The following is a 17132-nucleotide window of genomic DNA, read 5'->3' as shown; positions in this document are numbered from 1 at the left end:
TGGCCTTGGGTTGGGGTACGCAATTCGGCATGAAACGCATTGATATTCATAGAGCTGGCACCGTATTAGATCCTAGGTTATTGCTGAAAACCATCAAACAAGCCAATCATTCCTCTCCAAGTTCGATTTGAAGAGCTTGCCGGAGGCCGATGAGATCTGAAACCACGTGGAAGCAACTCTCGCAGTTGTGCTCGAGCCTCGAATTTTATAAATAGTGTGGTAAGCTACCGTTATTCTCCCTGCAAGGCCTCACGAGAACAATTGCGAGAAGGGGTCGAGCCTCGTCGATCTTATTATTTTTTTTGCGGGGTTTTGCATCTGGTTGGCTATTTATCCACGGAATTTGACGAGTAGAATCCCGACAAACGCCAGCTGCTTGCGATGTTTTCTACATGTTTCTAACCTTACTTAACCAATCGAAACCGCTTTTTGAGGCATTGCCATTCAGGTTTACCCATTATTTCCCGAGCCAACCTCAGCACTCTGGAGCAGCCGGCAGTTGCCGTTTGGGCAGGATGGACGGTTGTCGGTTGGGGCATACCGGTTCGGTAGCGCGGGCGTCTAATGCGGGCCGTTTATTTGGTTTCATAAACTACGGAGCGCAACGAATCATTCGACTGTTTTAGACACCGCCGCCTCGGTTTAAATGCTCACTACACTACTCGTACTTGCCTACACATTCCAAAAGGATCCGGAAACCTTGGCGCTTCCCAGGCCTAAACCGTGCCCAAGTTTCAGCATGCCTTTGGAAGGGGCAAGTACAAGTGGGTACTACCGGTATACGCAGAGTCGTTCTTTGTTTTTCCTGTCTTTTCGCTCCCCGGGTTCAGTTTCTCTATTCGTTTTATGTGCCCCCCTCATATTCACAAGATCTATATTTAATTACTATACAGTACTTGTACCGTTACCGTACCAGCAATCCTTTAGCACTCGTATTAATTATTTGGCTTGATATCGTTACGATACCTGGAACCAGACACCGGACCCATGATCGGGTTTCGGATCAACCCCTACCAATTTGTCCTTGGAAATGGCCGGATCCCTCTCACCATCTCTCCCAGCCATTCCAGGTCCCTTGGTTCTTCAATTCTTGAGACATTCTCTCGGTTATACTTTAGGCCCTCGATCGCGCTAGCCTCGTCCAATCATGTGTATCGCTTCTACGGCTAGCGGAGGATCCTTTCTTTTCTAGGGCAAGGCTCGTCTTAAAGAAAAACAGTCGGCATCCCTTCGTATTCCCCCCCCATCGAACTGCCTCGGCTGAATTCTAATCAACCTTTTTCGTTGATCGAAAGCCGCTAGGATTACTCCACCTTGTGCTACTGGTACAATTTACCTCCGAAATCTCTTCCCTCAAACACATGGTGTGGGGTTTGAAACGAGACCTTTTGAACCTATCAGTCGAGGAGGGTACTCGAGTACTATAGATAGTACTAGTACGAATACATGTTCATCCCATGTTAGCCACGCCTCAGGATCACTAATACTGTAACCTAGACTATGCCTTTTATGGCCTTCCGGGGATTGGGCCTGCGTTCAATCCTTACGGATATTTCTCGTTTTACGTTATTGACTCAGCGAGGGGCACACAATCGTGCTTGGGGGGGGGGTCATAGCCGTCGCCTTCGTCGCGGTCTGGATATCTAGCAAGCTAACCCTCAACCGAAAGGTCGACCCGAGTGATACTTAGTGATGAGTGGGTGAGCTGAGAAAAATCTGCAAGAAATACAGGATCACGCAACGCTCGATCGAACGGGCTATTAGAGGGTTACAAGTATCCGATATGGGGTAGTATTGGCGCTCATATGTGTGCGGGTGGTTTGCCATACAAAGTTTTGGCCCCTGTGTTCGGGTGCTTCATACCGGATACTTGTGCAACCCCTCCTTTTTATTACTCGTACTGGGGTAATGACCATTTGCTGCTGTCTTTTGATTCCCCCTTGTTAATATCAAAGTGTCTGTATAGTACCGGTACTAGTACAAGTGCCAGGGGAGATATTTTTGTTCGAATTAGGGATTGTGTCGCAGGCTAACCTGAATTAACTGTTTACTAACTTTATGGTGGGTGCTTGCCAGTGCACTGCAATACCGGTACTCACAAACACAGCCAATCTACGACCTCATTGTACTTGTTCATACAGTGTAGTACGCAAACTGAGCTCACGTGCAAGATATTGTACTCGAGTAATGAAAAGCCATCGACGTTATTACCCCCCTCCACCCCCTTCCTCCCATAGTTCGGTACTTTCCGGCCGATGAAGAACTCCCCAAAATGCTTATTGGCGGGAAATAGAGGTTAAAATTTCGATTAGATATGTTTTTTCTCCTTCCTTCCTTTTTTAATTTACCTTTTACGGCATGCTGTTGAGTTGCGTTGCTCTCGCTATTGCTATGATTTGTATGGATAGCGGTCGAAATAAAATTGCTGATTTAAAATCTGGGGAATTCCACGTGGTGCCAAGACCCATGAGGATTGGGAATTCTTCTCACCCTTATCCAAGACGCAGGATTAAGGGGGTGGGGGGGTGGGGGCGGATGGAGGAGAAAAAAAGTCCTGTGGTACCGTATCATATCGTTAAAAGGGGAATACCAGAGTGTACATACCGCAAGTGGTTAGAGAGTTTGGGGAATGAGGCAGACGAAGGTGGAGAATTGTGGAGTCACTCGAGTAGACAAGTGCTCGTACATCCCGGGTGCCGATGCCGAAAAGGGGGGGGGGGAGTTGATGGTAGAGAGTGGCTTTTGCTGATCGATATAATATGCCATTCTGTGCTTGTACGGTACTTTTAGAGGGAGAATTTCGTGGCGAGAAGGAAGGGATTAAGTGGAAGGAGAGGAAATCATGACTTAACCCTACTTGTAAAGATGGACGAATACTCGTGAATGTTACCTATTACCGGTCTTCCTTTGAGGCCTATGTGCGATACTCGTGCTGCATCATACACGGGCTCGAGCGCGAGACGATACTCGAGTACTTGCCGGTACAAGTGTGTCATACTCGTGCTCTACACTTGACTCAAGGCAGAGAGAATGAGAGGAAGTAAGGGGACGGCCTACCGTATGCCCGAATTGTTTAGGCCGTAGGAATGGTAAGAATACCTGAGTACCGGTACAGGACGAGTATCAAAAGTTCCTTACTTCCCATCTGAGGGAAAAAAAACGCCCTTTTTTTCTTTTTTTTTCTTTGCATGATACTGTGCTTGAGTAACGTTTCCCTTATTACAAGTATTTGTCGAGAGTTATTTTTAAATAGTGTGATTTATGTAAGATATTCTACCATTACCTCGCCTACATACAGAAGCTCCACACTGTCGCCAAGAGTCGGAGGGGAGGACAAGGACGAGCACTGTACAGTACTCGTACCGTATGATACAGCCACGGGTATCGTATCATATCGTGCTTATCAGCGGTACGACACTGTTACAGGTGATCAACAGCCCCATCATTTCTGTCCAACAACCAGGTTAGCATCCTCCCCGATCTCCCCCCACCCGTACGGCCCTCACCATTGCCAAAGATACAAGTACCGTACCCATCTAATGGTACCTGTAAAGTTACAACCAGCAGCCCCGTCTGCAAGTGGATGGGCAGACCGATCGCTCGAGTTTCCGCCAAACTGGCGGTCCTCCGCCCCCCCCCCCCAATAGAGAGGGAGCGAGCTCTTTGGTTGTTTCTGAAATTTTTAGGCTCAGCACGGTCCATGGGCTTTCTCCATTTCACGCAGTGGTAGGCAGAGCGGGTCTGTGTTGTCGAGCTTTTCAGAGACTTTAGCCCTAAGAAAAAAAATAGAAATCCGACCAGCACAGCTCCCCTGGGGCTATTGTACCCCTGCTAGGGGGAGATGTTGTCACTGTCTTGGCCGGCTTGGGAATTTTTCTATGAGCAAGCTGGCGGAACTCCTCGGGGGCTCTGGTGCAGTGCTGCGCAGTTCAGTGTGTCTGAACATTGAAATGCGAGTTTATGGTGGACGCTCGGATAGGTGGGGATTGCTTGCTTGCTGTGCATTTGTTTACTCCCTGTGAAAAGGCACGTACTTCTTCTTGCCTGCTACTTGGAAAGTATTGGTATGGTATGTACTGTGTGCTCTTCACATTTCGCTGCGATATCGGCTTCGGAGAGGTTGTCACTGCTGGAAAATCTCAAAGAGGAGGTTTTTCTTCTTCTTTTTTTGGCTTCTCGAACGAGACTTCCCGCTGCCCTCTTTTCTTCCTCCTTTTAGCTGTGGGCTTCGCCTCCGCGAGAGAAACGGTATGGATCCATACTGTGGTTTTGGGGGAATGAGAGTAGTATCATAATATTATTATACATGAAATAACTATTCGGTACGGTACATCTTACCCTCTTCCTTTCATCCGCCCTCCTTAGGACAGCACCGTACCTGGACGAGGTGAACGTCCGGCAAAATATACGATAATATCATACTAAAGAACAATGGAGAAGAAAAAAATGAGGAAGAGAACCTTGGAATCGAGGCTATGACCGGGGGAGGGTTGGAGGAGATTAAGCGCGGATGCTCTCATTATTTCTTCCTTTTTCCGCTTTACCCCCCGCGTGGGGGTGCGGGGGAAAGTCGTTTTTCATAATATCATGATGCATGCCGGGGTTCTCCCCGGGCGCTCTGGATCACGAAAGAGCACTCGGTCTATTCAAATCGGTTTCCGAGAGCAAGGAGAAGGGTAAGGATTATTTCTTACCCTATCAACTCGTCAAATTGGGCAGCACCTTGGCAAATTTTGATCTCCTCGCACGAGGGGTACCGTACTCTATTTGAGCCAATGCGGTACGGGAGGAGAGATGGAATGCCGGTATTCCTCGGCGAGGGGGATGGGGTGGGGGATTCTAGAAGGTGCCTTTCCGGGGACTGACGCTCTGGTGGGATTATTTTGTGACCTACGGGCCGTGTGGGAAGGGAATGTTCTCCCAAATTCTGACGGATTGGGAGGTTATAGGGGAATGGCGATGATTCAGCTGTTATGGGAGATTGGCTACTGGCCCAGTGTGTGGTTCATTCATTTCGGTATTTCTATTCTATTCTATTTTCTGCTAATAGTGGGCAAGAAAGTGTCCGAAAACGGGGGAGTCATGGATTTGCCTGGAGGCTCACATACCCGGCTGATTTGTTCGCCATATATTCCGGGAATCCCTGCTTTCGGGTACTTGCCTGCTACGGGTATAGAAGCAGTTCACTACGTGGTGTGCATGATCGTTCAACTATCCGGTGTGGAGTACCCGAAAATTTCAGTATGGATTTGGTATGGGCGGTTGGATGCGCAGGGGAAAATTTGCTGTTATCCCTGCGTTCGGGTACTCCATGCCTACTCGAGTACTGCTTGTGTCTTCTGGGGGGAAGGGGGGGAAGGGTTCTCAACGGGTTTCTGGGGGTGGTAGTTTCTACCGGATCTCTATGTTCCGAGGATAAATCCGTACTGTACGAGTACAGTACACGTTGTGCAGTGCCTTACCGACTAGCTCCCGATCCATTCAACAGGATCCCCATACTCCATTTTAATTTTTTTACTGTGTTTGTGATTTTTCTTCTTCCTTCCAATCCTTCACATTGCGGCCTTGTCTCCAGCAACGCTGCCAGCCTTCTTTCTTCCAGCAAGCAGTAGAACTCCTACCTGGCTGTTTGTCCGTTGGCCCTAGTCTTCACCTAACACAGCATGATGCGCCCCTGGCCCGTCAAGGGAGAATTGCGCTCGAGACACAATGGCCAGTTTGGCGAATAGTACATTCCTCCAATCACGCATACCGCTTTTTCCCATTGTTGCCCTGGGCGAGGGCACCGATTGGGATCGTGCGTTCTCCCTCAATGAGCTAGTGGTGGTATGATTTTCGCAGGGTTTGAAGCGGGGGAAGGAATGAAAAAGGAAAATCAAAATCAAAGCCAAAATCGGAAACTCTTTTTTTGATTGGTGAGGTGGACATGACTGCGGAAAGAGATGGCTTCATGTGAGAGCAGGAATTAGACTGTTTTGCTCAGTTCTTGATTGCACAGCAACATGCATATGTCAAGCTGGGATTATCATGCCTGTGGAGGATCGGAAGCACGAGGAGGAGGAGGGGGTGGCAATATGGGGAAGCGGTAGGTAGTGTGGGGGTTGTTGAGATATTTGGCGGATCCGGGCCGGAACAGTAAGGCTCTCTCCAACGATCCGGGTCTCCCACACTCGGTGTCAACATGTGCTCTTCATGGAACTTGAGTCTTCCGGAGCTTGGCGGTTGTTGTTGTTCGACTCCTCTTCGGGCTCAGAGTGGAGAAATATTGCGAGGTATACCGAGTGAGATCCCGTGAGCTGAGATGTTTTTTTGTCTGCGGGAGATGGGGTAATTTCCTAATATCAAGTCGGGTTGAGGGGGGGGGGGGGACGAGTCAGCTGTGAGCTCTGGAGGAGGAAATTTTTTTTTGAGGAATTACTATTCTCACTGATGGCTTCTGACATGACATGGCTTGGGATCGAGTTGTGATGTTGATGAACACATATTGTTTACTTCGCACTTGATGCACGCGTTGTGCATACTCGCATACCCGAGTACGGTAACATATAATAGTTATGATAACCCAGTGGATAGCTATTTATTACTCGGTTGGTTGATCAAATTTTCTTTCAACGGAGGGCCCAACCGTAATCCCCTTAAGTGGGACAGCAGTTTTTCTCAGCCAATCTTTTCTCAGTGGGTATGTTTGCGCCTTGACCTTCGACGCTACAGTACTCGTACAGGATCCTGTGCTGATGACATGGATCTTGCTAGTAATCACAATGATCCCGGCACCACTGGCTGGTACCACACAACAGCGTGTCATCACGAGCACTGCCTTAGCTCTGGAGAGCGGTGAAGGGGGAACGCTTACCGGTAACTCCACTCACGTTTTCCCTGCCACCCCCCCCCCCGAGTGAAGAACCACGAGGTAGGCAACCGCCCCGCTGACCCATGCGGTGGTAGCTATACAGTATAGCGTTCTCCTACCCGAATTCCTGCAGTCTAACCTCGAATCACTCCACATCTTTCCTTTCTCCTTCGCACGCATGATATCGTATCAACATCCTTAGGTAGGTAGGTCTGAACTACCTTGCGGGGGAAAAAAGGCAAAGGGGGAAAAAAAAAAGTTCATCCTCTGGTATTGGAATACGGTAGCCTATGGTACTCATGCGCTCTTCCTTTCCTACCAACCCCCCCCACAGTATTCATTCACCCACAAGTACCCTGAAAGGTTGCTAAGGGAACCCCACTTTTTTTCAAGTCATCACTGGGGATTCTGGGACAGGGGTTCTCTTTTTTTCTTTTACCCTGGCTACTACGAGTTACAATCGGGGTCTCGGTATTCAATTGAATATCAGAGGGAGCAAGTACTTCACGCTTGGCGAAGTGAGGTTGAGAGAGGAGGGGGGGAAAAGGAAAAAAAGAAAAGAAAAGAAAAAGAGACATAGGCAAGGGACCAGCTAGTAAAGTATCTTGAGTCTCACACCCCATGGGGAGGGGGGGATGTTGGACGTGGGCGTATGTGTGTGGTGGAGGTGGAATGGTGGTCGGTCGTGTCACCTTCGAGAACAACTGACTGACATGCGAGTAGAAGCGTTCCGGACGCAAGTGTAATTGCGCAGTGCGGCACTGTTCACTCGTGGCAGGTAAGAAAGTGCCCGAGAGCAGGGATTGGCCGAATAACAGTTTCCCATGGCAAAAGGTGGAATAAAAAATCCGTTGCACAACTGAGCACCCTAACTTGTACTGTACTGTACCGCTAACTCGCATCAGGTGGAAAAAAACAAAACAAGGATCATGAATTTGTATAAGTACTCGTACAAGTTACTATAGTAACAACTCGGTATATAGCGGTTCAACGATAGTGCTTATATACTTTTATTTCTTCGGGGGGGGGGGGGGGGGAGGAGGAGGAACAAATGGCATTCTGGCGGTTAGTTGGTCGGTGGTTGTTTTGAATAATAATTGGCATAATACTTTTCCATGGTGGTGGTTTGAACCATGGATATTGGGATATGATACCCGTACGTTTCCATTAAGTTGAGTTAGACATCGGTACGATATAAAACGGCAATTTTTGCTACAGAACCCGTTTGATAAGTCAGATCCTGTCCCTGTCGTCGCTAAACAAACTACCGTACCGTCTTTCATGCCATGCCATAGCGATCACACAATTGGTCCTATGATGACATGAGACTTGATCAGCCTTACCGGAGGAAAGTAAAACCGAACGGAAGATTGATTACCATGGCAAAGTTTCTCTCACACAGTACTGTACAAGTAGATGGTTCATTGTTCGTTTATTTATATATAGTTATAATAATAAAAGAGGAAGCTTTGCCTCCCACCCCCCCCCCCCTATAATGGTTTTCTTGCATCCCCCCACCAATGGAGTGAAACGTAGTAAGGGATTTGGTTAACGGATTTGGTCAGTTGCGCACCAAAATTAGCTCACGGGTTGGTAGAAGGTACAGTACAGTACTCGAGTAGGTAGTGTCGGACGGAGGAGCTCTTTTTTTTGAGCGCTTTGCGAATGCTATCGTACTCTCATGCATAAATATTCGGCTTACGCGGCTGGGGAGCGCCTACCGCGGTATGGTACCCGTACCCGTACCGTACTAGTTCTGTGGGCGCAATGGGTGAGTTACATATTCAGCCCGGTTACGGTTATATAGAATAAGGGTCCGGGATAAAATACTGGGGCGGTGCATAAAATTTTCAGTATCAAAGCACCGCTACTGCACTAGGGGGACATGGCCCAGAGGAAGTATATCCCCTCTCGTCCCAGTCAGCTTCGAACGGGTATGGCTGATGGGTCGGGTACAGTACCTGCCCTCTGATTAGTGCATTCGCCAAAGAAAACAACAACCCCTCCCCAAGCTCCTGTGATAAATTGAAGGTTTGTGCTCCGGGACGAGCTACGGTATCAAAATCGACGTCGGCACCCCCCCCGCTCCGTTCCCACATTTTTTATGCACCGAGATTGGGGACATCACCTTGGCCGCGGGAGTATCATAGAATGGAAGTGGAGGGAGTTAAAATATCACCCTTCACCTAACATAGGTGATTACGGCGGATCCGGATTCGCGGGAACTGACGGACAGATGGGTCGTCAGAGGGGTAGTGACGATGTCGTATACTCTCTCTCTTGAAGGGAAAAAAAAAAAAACCCCCAATCAGATATGAGAGAAGTAGCTAGCACCTAATGAAATTTCTTCATCCATCGTAAAACCCCTCTACCTGGGCCCTACCCACCTACCCAGCTGCAGTGCTCTTCGTATAATATCCACCTCCTATCCACCCCCACCGGAGGAAGAGCTAGTGCTCTCGCCGTTACCAATCGACGCCAAATTCGTAACAGAGCTGGGGGTCGAAGGTTAGAATTCACCTTGTTGCCTAATGCGCACTTGGTCCCGGACCTCCCCGACCAAGCAGAACCGACCACGCTGAACCGTCGAACATAACTACCGGAGACCGACGGGGGTGTATCGGAAGCAACCCTAGCAGGAGATGGTTAAAGACTTTTTTTACGACATCGGCTTTTGTCATAGCCTGCCTTATGATTCCTGATGGGAGGTTTTTCCCTTGAGTTAGTTAGTTCCCGGCGTCAATGCGAGTAGACTGGCCGAACGGCCGGCCTTCCAGCGCTGTCGATACACACGTAAGTGGTGTTCACGGGGGATTTCATCCGATAACCTTCCCATCCGTGATACCTTTAACCGATGGCGCCGTACGCGTAATGGGAATCGGCATCATAGCATAAGCACAGCCCCCGGATACCAAGCACGATTCATCACTCGTGCTGTCCGGCCCGGCCCGGGACCGTGGCACAAGTACTATACAATCTTGTGAAGGCGGGGGGGGGGGGGAGGAAACAATAACGGTGTCCATTCGGGTTTGAGTTACCGGTATTTACGTTCGGATCTTGGGGGGTATTTTAAGCATGGTGTCGCTGCTACTACATAGCGTTGCCGGGCACGGTATTGTTTAGCCCTTCTGCTGGGTTCGGGGTGATTTATGGAGTTGTTCGCACCCTTTGCCGGCACGGCTCTTGATGTTTACCGTACTGCTAGAATTTTGTTTTTTGTTTTTTGGCTGAGATCTGGGTGTCGTTCTATAGCGGTTCTGTTCGTAGATGGATTTTGGGTGCGATTAGATAAGGGTGGGCGGGGTTGGGGTGCGGTTTTGATAGTGGGTTGTGGAATGGTCTTTGTGAAGGGTTAGGGGTGTTCCGCTTGGTTCGGCTGGGTTTACGGTTCGGCTGGAGTTTCTATGATGTGGGATTTGGCAGTGTAGTAGAGTGGAGCTCATAATTATAGTGAGGGTTAGCTTAAATTGAGAAGGAACGCGGTGAGCTCCACGGGGCAGGACAAAGTTGCATTCTTAACCTTTGGCACTTGAGCTATGCAAGCGGTGACCGTATTAGAATCGGCCTTGTAGGTAGGCTGAATCAATGATCGCGCGTGCATTAACTAGAGTGGCAGCGTGGTCGGCCAATCAACCTTGAGGAATACATGATACTTCCAGGTGATTGTACAACACCTGAAGTAAATCATCGATTTACCTGTAAAGAAGCGGGATGTATGAAGACGATTCCTTTGACATCTCTGCTGTATTTCCTTGCAGGGCTAATATCCCCCCGTCTGCCCTCCGGAAACTCCGTCCTGTCCTCTCCTGAGTCACGTTTTCACGACCTTGGGGAATTGAGCTAGTTCGCTCAACGGCTTCAGTTTAAACAAGGTATACAGCAACTAGCACACCAAAAGAAGGGAAAGGAAAGAGAGATCGGTATTCAAGATTTCGTGCAAGTCATCAGCCATGATGCCACATCTTATGGAGTTTTATCTGCTTATAGGCCAGAAGGGGATACTCATCAGCGATCACTCGAACTTCATGGGGGGGATGGAGTAGTATACCAGTGCTGGGGTTTACCGTTCAGCTCGTGACGCCCGAACCGAAAGTCGAGCGCATTCTCCTGGATGAGATTATGAAATCGTGGGCGGTGATGCACACTTATCAATGCAAGGGCGCCTTAAGGCCTTCCACCGTACGAGTACACGGGACATGTGCAGTCAGTAACCCCTCAAAATTCCGTCTCGCCCACGTGAAAACATAACCTTCCCTTTTTCTCACTGACGCTCTAGCTACGATTTCATTCCTTCACGCATGGAGGGGATAGCTTTGGGCGTTGGATCAGCGACCGGCAGGTATAATTTCTCTACTCCTGAGGATATATCCACTCCGGTAACGTGCCCAGGTTAAATGATCCGAGTGCGATATCGTTTCCCTCAACCTCAGGTAAAATAGGACCAAGTCCAGCTTCCGGCAGGATGGTGTCTGTTCGTAAGGCGGTTTGATGTCAGGTACCCAGTAGATACAATGGCTAAGATGCCGAGAAATAATTAATCCCATTGGCAATTGGCTGGAGCCCGGGGTTTCAATTCCATTCATCATTGAAGAATCAGATCCGTGGGGCGGGAAAGGCAGGGAGTCCTGCCCTGTGGGGACTGGGAGATTGAGCGCCTTAGCCTTCCTTAGTACGATAGCACTTTCGAGGGGAATAAGTCCTGCTGTAAGGCTGTTGAATCCTACCCGGCCAGACACCTAAGGCTGAGGTCCGCGATCCGTTCGATAGCGGAACAAAATGATAGGTATGCCGAGTATTAAATGAGAAAGAAAGGGTAATTATTTCGTCTCTTTCCGTTTTGGAGGGCAACACTGTAAATTCTGAATGCTATCAGTCCCTGTATGTGGAAAGGACTGATATAGTCTGCAGGGGTGGGGGGGGGGCTTCATGATCAAAACGCCATTTCAACACTGATTGCTTCGTAAGCCCACTGCACCTCCTCAAATTTCTAGGGGGGAATAGCTGCTGTTGGCAGGCGCAATGTCTGTCCGAGGCTAAAAGTCGCAGCACGGTTTCCGCTTTTCCAGAAGTTGTCGCAACTCTATTATCCAAAGCAGTCCCAGAGTTGGCACCCGGGAGGACATGGAGGGGAAGTGGTTATGAGATAATTCATTCGCAATTATGGCCTTCGGGAGTCTCTTTGGGCAGCGTTGAGCAATTTGTAAAACGGGATCAACTAGAACATGGTCGCTCTATAGGGGTCAATGGTCTGTCATCACAAGAAATTACTCGTGCCATGGCCTTGGCTAAATACCTTTGTTGCACCAGTACGCTTGACGGCCGGCTAGGGGTTCGGGTGCAGCGGGCTGGGTGGGCTCGTGTAAACGGGAGACAGTTTGGTGCTGGTACACCGCTCTTCCGGTGTACATGCGTCAGTATCTTGATTTGCGTGACAGCCTTAGGCTGCCAGCTAGAATAAACAAGATAATACACTGCTCGAAATCCTTCTGCACCTGCTGCGAATAGTAGTGGCTGTTTTTATAGCTGGCTTTAACTGTATGACTTCGCATAGGAGGATTTTGGAGTTGGAAAAGAGCGACTGGCACTCATAAACTCGTTTCCCCAAGATAGGTTTCCACTTTAGATGTGCACTGTGAGATATATATGAATAGCTATATACAGATTGGTACTATTCTATTCTATTCAGTACACTTTGGTTATCTATCCTGTGGTATGCGAATCCTTCTAGTAAGTCACTTCCGAGTATCCTAATCTACGTTTTTTCCTACCGCACTTAATACTCTTGGTGCCCTTACTTATTTCTGAGCCTAAGAATATCAAATAAACTTGGACGGAAAGTTGTTATCACTATATTATTTGACTTTTGTAAAATTCTGTCTCTCCATTATGCCGACAGTTGAAATTTAGACCCCGATTACGGTTAGAGCATAGCCATTACGAGAGCTTGAATAAATAGTACTCATGTTGTCAGCAGTGCATTGTAGTTTCCTCTCGTAGTAGCTGAGTAAAGAACCCGAAGGAATAAATTATATCATAGCTAGAATAAAATTTGATTCCAAGTATCCAGTTGCGCAAAGCCTATGGCGCAGTGGCACTGTTTCAAATATTAACATTATTGGTCATATCTTAGAAGTTTGAACTAGGCCGCAACTATTAGAGTATGCTTGACAAAATGACATCTGAGTAGTAAGCCTACCGTAAAAACTTGAATAATTGGACGGTGTGCTATGTCGTTGGGATTTCCTCTCTAAGTATGATAATGTCAAGAAGAAGAAAAAAAATTCTGTCTCGGAAGGGGGAAAGGTGCTGTGTTTTTGCAGTGTTTTTTGCCCCTTCTGGAGAAGGAAATTCCGGACTACGTAGCACACCGTCCGATTATTCAAGTCTTTAATGTACTCAAACTGCAGACTATTATCTAATAGCTGTACCATACTATCCTATTCTATAATACTAACTTCTGTAATAACTAATTTCATAACTACAAACTATACTCATATAATATTATAATTTTGTACAACAAATAAGTAACAAAATAAGAAAACTTATCTAAAGTAATTTGAGATAAGTATTGAGGCAAAACTTCTATTATAAATAAACCTATTTTATTAAATTACTTCAGTTGTAATATATTTTCATATTCTTAACAAAAAACTCAATAGTTAAGTTTGAATTACTATAATATTATATTATCAAAATATAACTTTAATTATTCAGTGTATTCTACATCTTCGATTCCCTTATCAGTCATCTCAGATTAATACTACCTTCTATAATAACTACTCTCCCTCAACTATAACATGCTAGTATAAATGTAACCTTTGTAGAGTAAAACTATACTGTAGAAAACAATATAGTTTTACAATACTGTGGCTTCTCCTTTGGAGATTGCTCTTACCATACAATTATTGTAGGTTGCTAGCTAGTAATACTAGTATATAAAAGCAAGTATCAGAAACACTTTAAAAATAATTTGTCCTTATAGATCTTTCTCCTACTTGTATTAGCAGATGCCCACCCACCAGCCCACCTATCTTCCATCCCTCCTGTTAGTAAATTCCCACCCACCAGCCCACCTATATTCCATCCCTCCTGTTAGTAGATTCCCACCCACCAACCCACCTATATTCCATCCCTCCTGTTAGTAGATTCCCACCCACCAACCCACCTATATTCCATCCCTCCTGTTAGTAGATTCCCACCCACCAACCCACCTATATTCCATCCCTCCTATTAATAAAAGCCCACCCACCAGCTCACCTATATTCCATTCCTCCTATTAGTAAATTTTCTCCCACCTGTCCACCTATATTTCCATCCCACCTGTTTTTATATAGTATGTGTGGAGTAAAAAAGTAAAAGAAATGAGTGGAGGAGAAAGAGGAGAAAGGTGGTGGGATGCCTTCTTATATAGGCCTTATGGTGAGATGCCAAGAAGGCCCGGCAAAATATCTTGACCTAAAATACTATGGCAGCAGCAAGATGTGCGATTTAGGGCCCAATATCATCAACGCCAAGATGAATCACAAAATTATCCTCTAGTTCGATATATCCAGGTATATTGGCCGGCAGTATACCATAGTGTACGACCCTCCCATGAAGGAAGAGGACAAGAGATACAGTAGAATATAACCGAGATACCCAGGGTATTTGCAAGAAAAAAAACGCCCACTGCAGTAACAAACCCTACATCTCCTGGGGAGTAAATTGTTCTCTCCATTGTCGCAGGCGGGACGAGCATCCCACATGAGCGACCCCAACCACGAGCAGGCACTATTGCCTGGCATTTCTCCCAGCTGGATATATCACCAGCGGCTGCCTTCACCGACTAACAGAAATAAAAGGAATGCGAACAGATACCCGAAAAAGTGCCATCCTTTTTCCTTTTAGACATCTCGCACAACGTCTCAATGAGATCTTCTTCGCCATTCTACGGTCAATCTGCCAACTCCATATATATTCTTAGGCTGATATGAATCTAATATGGCTCTAAGGCGCTAGGATTATCCGTTACCACCCCCAAAAAAAATTGGGGGGGGGCATAGAGATAAGCAAGCAAAGCCCTCGCTCCCCTTGCAGGTTGACCCACGGGTGATAGTTCATGACAAAAGTAGCACATAGGATTCCTCGAGACATCCGAATAATCCACAAATAGTAGTTGCATGGACTTGGTTACCTCAGGCATTAGAACACCTGGAGTATGCACCGGCGAAATATCATAGCTCTGGGCGCTACGGATTAGGCGGAGAGATAAACAGATGTGGGATGTTCGAGCTCTGGAAGTTCAATGTGAATACTAGTATTAACCGCTCACCCCCTACCTCCCCTCAGCCCTCTGAATCCCTCGAGCACGTGAAAGACGCGGCCGAGACATGTGAAGTGGCGGAGGTGGTGTGATCCTCCGACACCTTTGCTTCCGAAAAGAATAAGACTACAAAGTTCGATCACTGAAGATGGAGGAACGCCAAGCGGGAGACTTTCTTAGAAAGGCGGCTTTTTATGCTAGTTGGCAATCCGTAGTATATAATGTATTCGAAGCCTTATTTGGGCTGGAGGAAGGAAGAGCTCGTAAAAAGATCTGGGAGCATGAGATAGTGTGTAGAGGTTGATAAAGTGTAGAGGTTGATAAAGTCAGAGAAAAGGAGACGTGGAAGGACTGGGCAAGTGAAGTGGAGGATCTGGATAGCTGAAGAGAGTTTGTTGTATAGAGTTTTGAGAACCCAAGAGAGAGGTGGTAATGATGCAATGCTCCTGTAGGCCTCTAAACTCGAGAATTTTTTGGAGGTTGATGGCAGCTGTAGGAGTTGGAACCGCGAATGGGCTGGTATGTCCTGGCCGATATATGTGCATATCACTTCATAGCCTGTGGCTTCGTGAGCGTAATGATATATAATAATAAAGCCCCATTTGTGGGAAGGCTGCCATATCCCGAGAACAGTGTGGTAGTATAAGCTCTGCCGAGGTCTTAGTGTTCCAGTACTAGGCTGCCCTCTGGCGGGCCCCGAGTCAGATAAAGCATAGCCAACCGTAAGAACTGGAATAATTGAGAATGGCGCTAGGACGTCCAAAATTCCCCCCTTTAGACTAGGCGGAGAAAATATAGCACCCGTCGAGAAAGACAAAAAGGAAAATTAACAGACCCTACTAGGAGAGGCAACTCCAACGTCCTAGCGAGATTCTCAATTATTCCAGTTCTTACTGTATTTGCTCCAGCTATCCTTTCCCATAACCCCTCCACGCTCAACTGACTTCCCCTCTTAGCGCTCCAAAGATACAACCGCCCAACAGCCTCAGCTTCGTTCTATCTCTGGGCACGAGTGGTGAGGGGGGGGCAGAAAAGCCTGGGAGTAGTTGAACCGGAACCCGGGAAACATTAATACACGACTGTAGCAGGGCATCCATTTCCTCTCCTGCACCGTCCCAAATATTGTGGTTATAGTTGAACGTGCCGATTGAAAACACGGCTGTAGTACGTGTGTAGTTGAAAGAGGGGTGGAAGAGGGAGTGGATGGGTAACTGAGTTTACCATGGAGGTTGAGGGGTGACATATCACGCCCATGCAGATTTGCGCGTCCCCAGCGTAATAACTCCACCGGAATGTTGAATGGTTTGTCGATACAGGCAGGCACCCCGAAATCCAGCAACTGCTTCTGGTTCTCGTGTTCGTATGCAACTGCCGCCTTGATGTTGTTGGAGGAGCAGTAGAAGGTCTCGAGGAATTTCGCCTCGATCATGTCCAACTTCGCCTTCTTGGTCGGGTGTGTACCTATCTCATCCCACTCCCCCCTCTTCGCCTTCGCTGCCCCACTCCGCAACGGTATCCGCGACCCGAATGTATCACCATCCTTCTTCCGGGGGTTCGCAGGGTTGGGTATACGATATTATCGTGGGATAACGACAAAGCGTAATAATTCGAACGATATTGCTTGTGGTGATAATGTAATGAAGCAGGAGGCGAATGTGTGCATCGTGAGTCGAGATACTTATATTCTATCCCGCTTTGGAGGAAAAAAATACCATATGACAGGCAATGTTTGTGAGGTCGTAAAATGCGTCATGGGATACCTATCACCTGCGCACATGTAGAGTGAGATGACCAGAAGCTAGTATCATACATCGCGTGAGTAATGAAAGCCACGAGAAAACTTAACAAACTTAACAAACAATGCTACCAATGTTCTGCTACTGCACTATATGCATTAGGCCACAACTCGTGAATACCACTACTCTTCCCTGTCCCCCCCTACACACATATGGAAGCCAAAAAGCCCATAGACTCCAAAAA

General features: G+C 47.3%; 1 protein-coding gene; it reads left to right on the top strand.

Annotated features, from left to right (window-relative positions):
- Positions 1-272: 272 nt before the first annotated feature.
- Positions 273-2010, top strand: GSTUM_00010832001 (uncharacterized protein). XM_002841542.2 has 4 exons: positions 273-841; positions 894-1232; positions 1296-1436; positions 1498-2010. The coding sequence occupies exons 1-2, from the start codon at positions 647-649 to the stop codon at positions 1092-1094; spliced, it is 396 nt and encodes a 131-aa protein (XP_002841588.1). The 5' UTR covers positions 273-646; the 3' UTR covers positions 1095-1232; positions 1296-1436; positions 1498-2010.
- Positions 2011-17132: the final 15122 nt, after the last annotated feature.

The sequence above is a fragment of the Tuber melanosporum genome (genome assembly GCF_000151645.1).
Source record: "Tuber melanosporum whole genome shotgun sequence assembly, scaffold_75, strain Mel28".
NCBI classification, from domain to species: Eukaryota; Fungi; Ascomycota; class Pezizomycetes; order Pezizales; family Tuberaceae; genus Tuber; species Tuber melanosporum.
Note: the sequence above shows the minus strand (reverse complement) of the source record. Positions and strands in the feature narration are given on the sequence as shown.

Coding starts and splice junctions, on each gene's coding strand:
- GSTUM_00010832001 (XM_002841542.2), top strand. CDS start 647: ATGCTCACTACACTACTCGTACTTGCCTACACATTCCAAAAGGATCCG. Junction 842..893: donor CGGGTTCAGTTTCTCTATTC/GTTTTATGTGCC, acceptor ATTACTATACAG/TACTTGTACCGTTACCGTAC.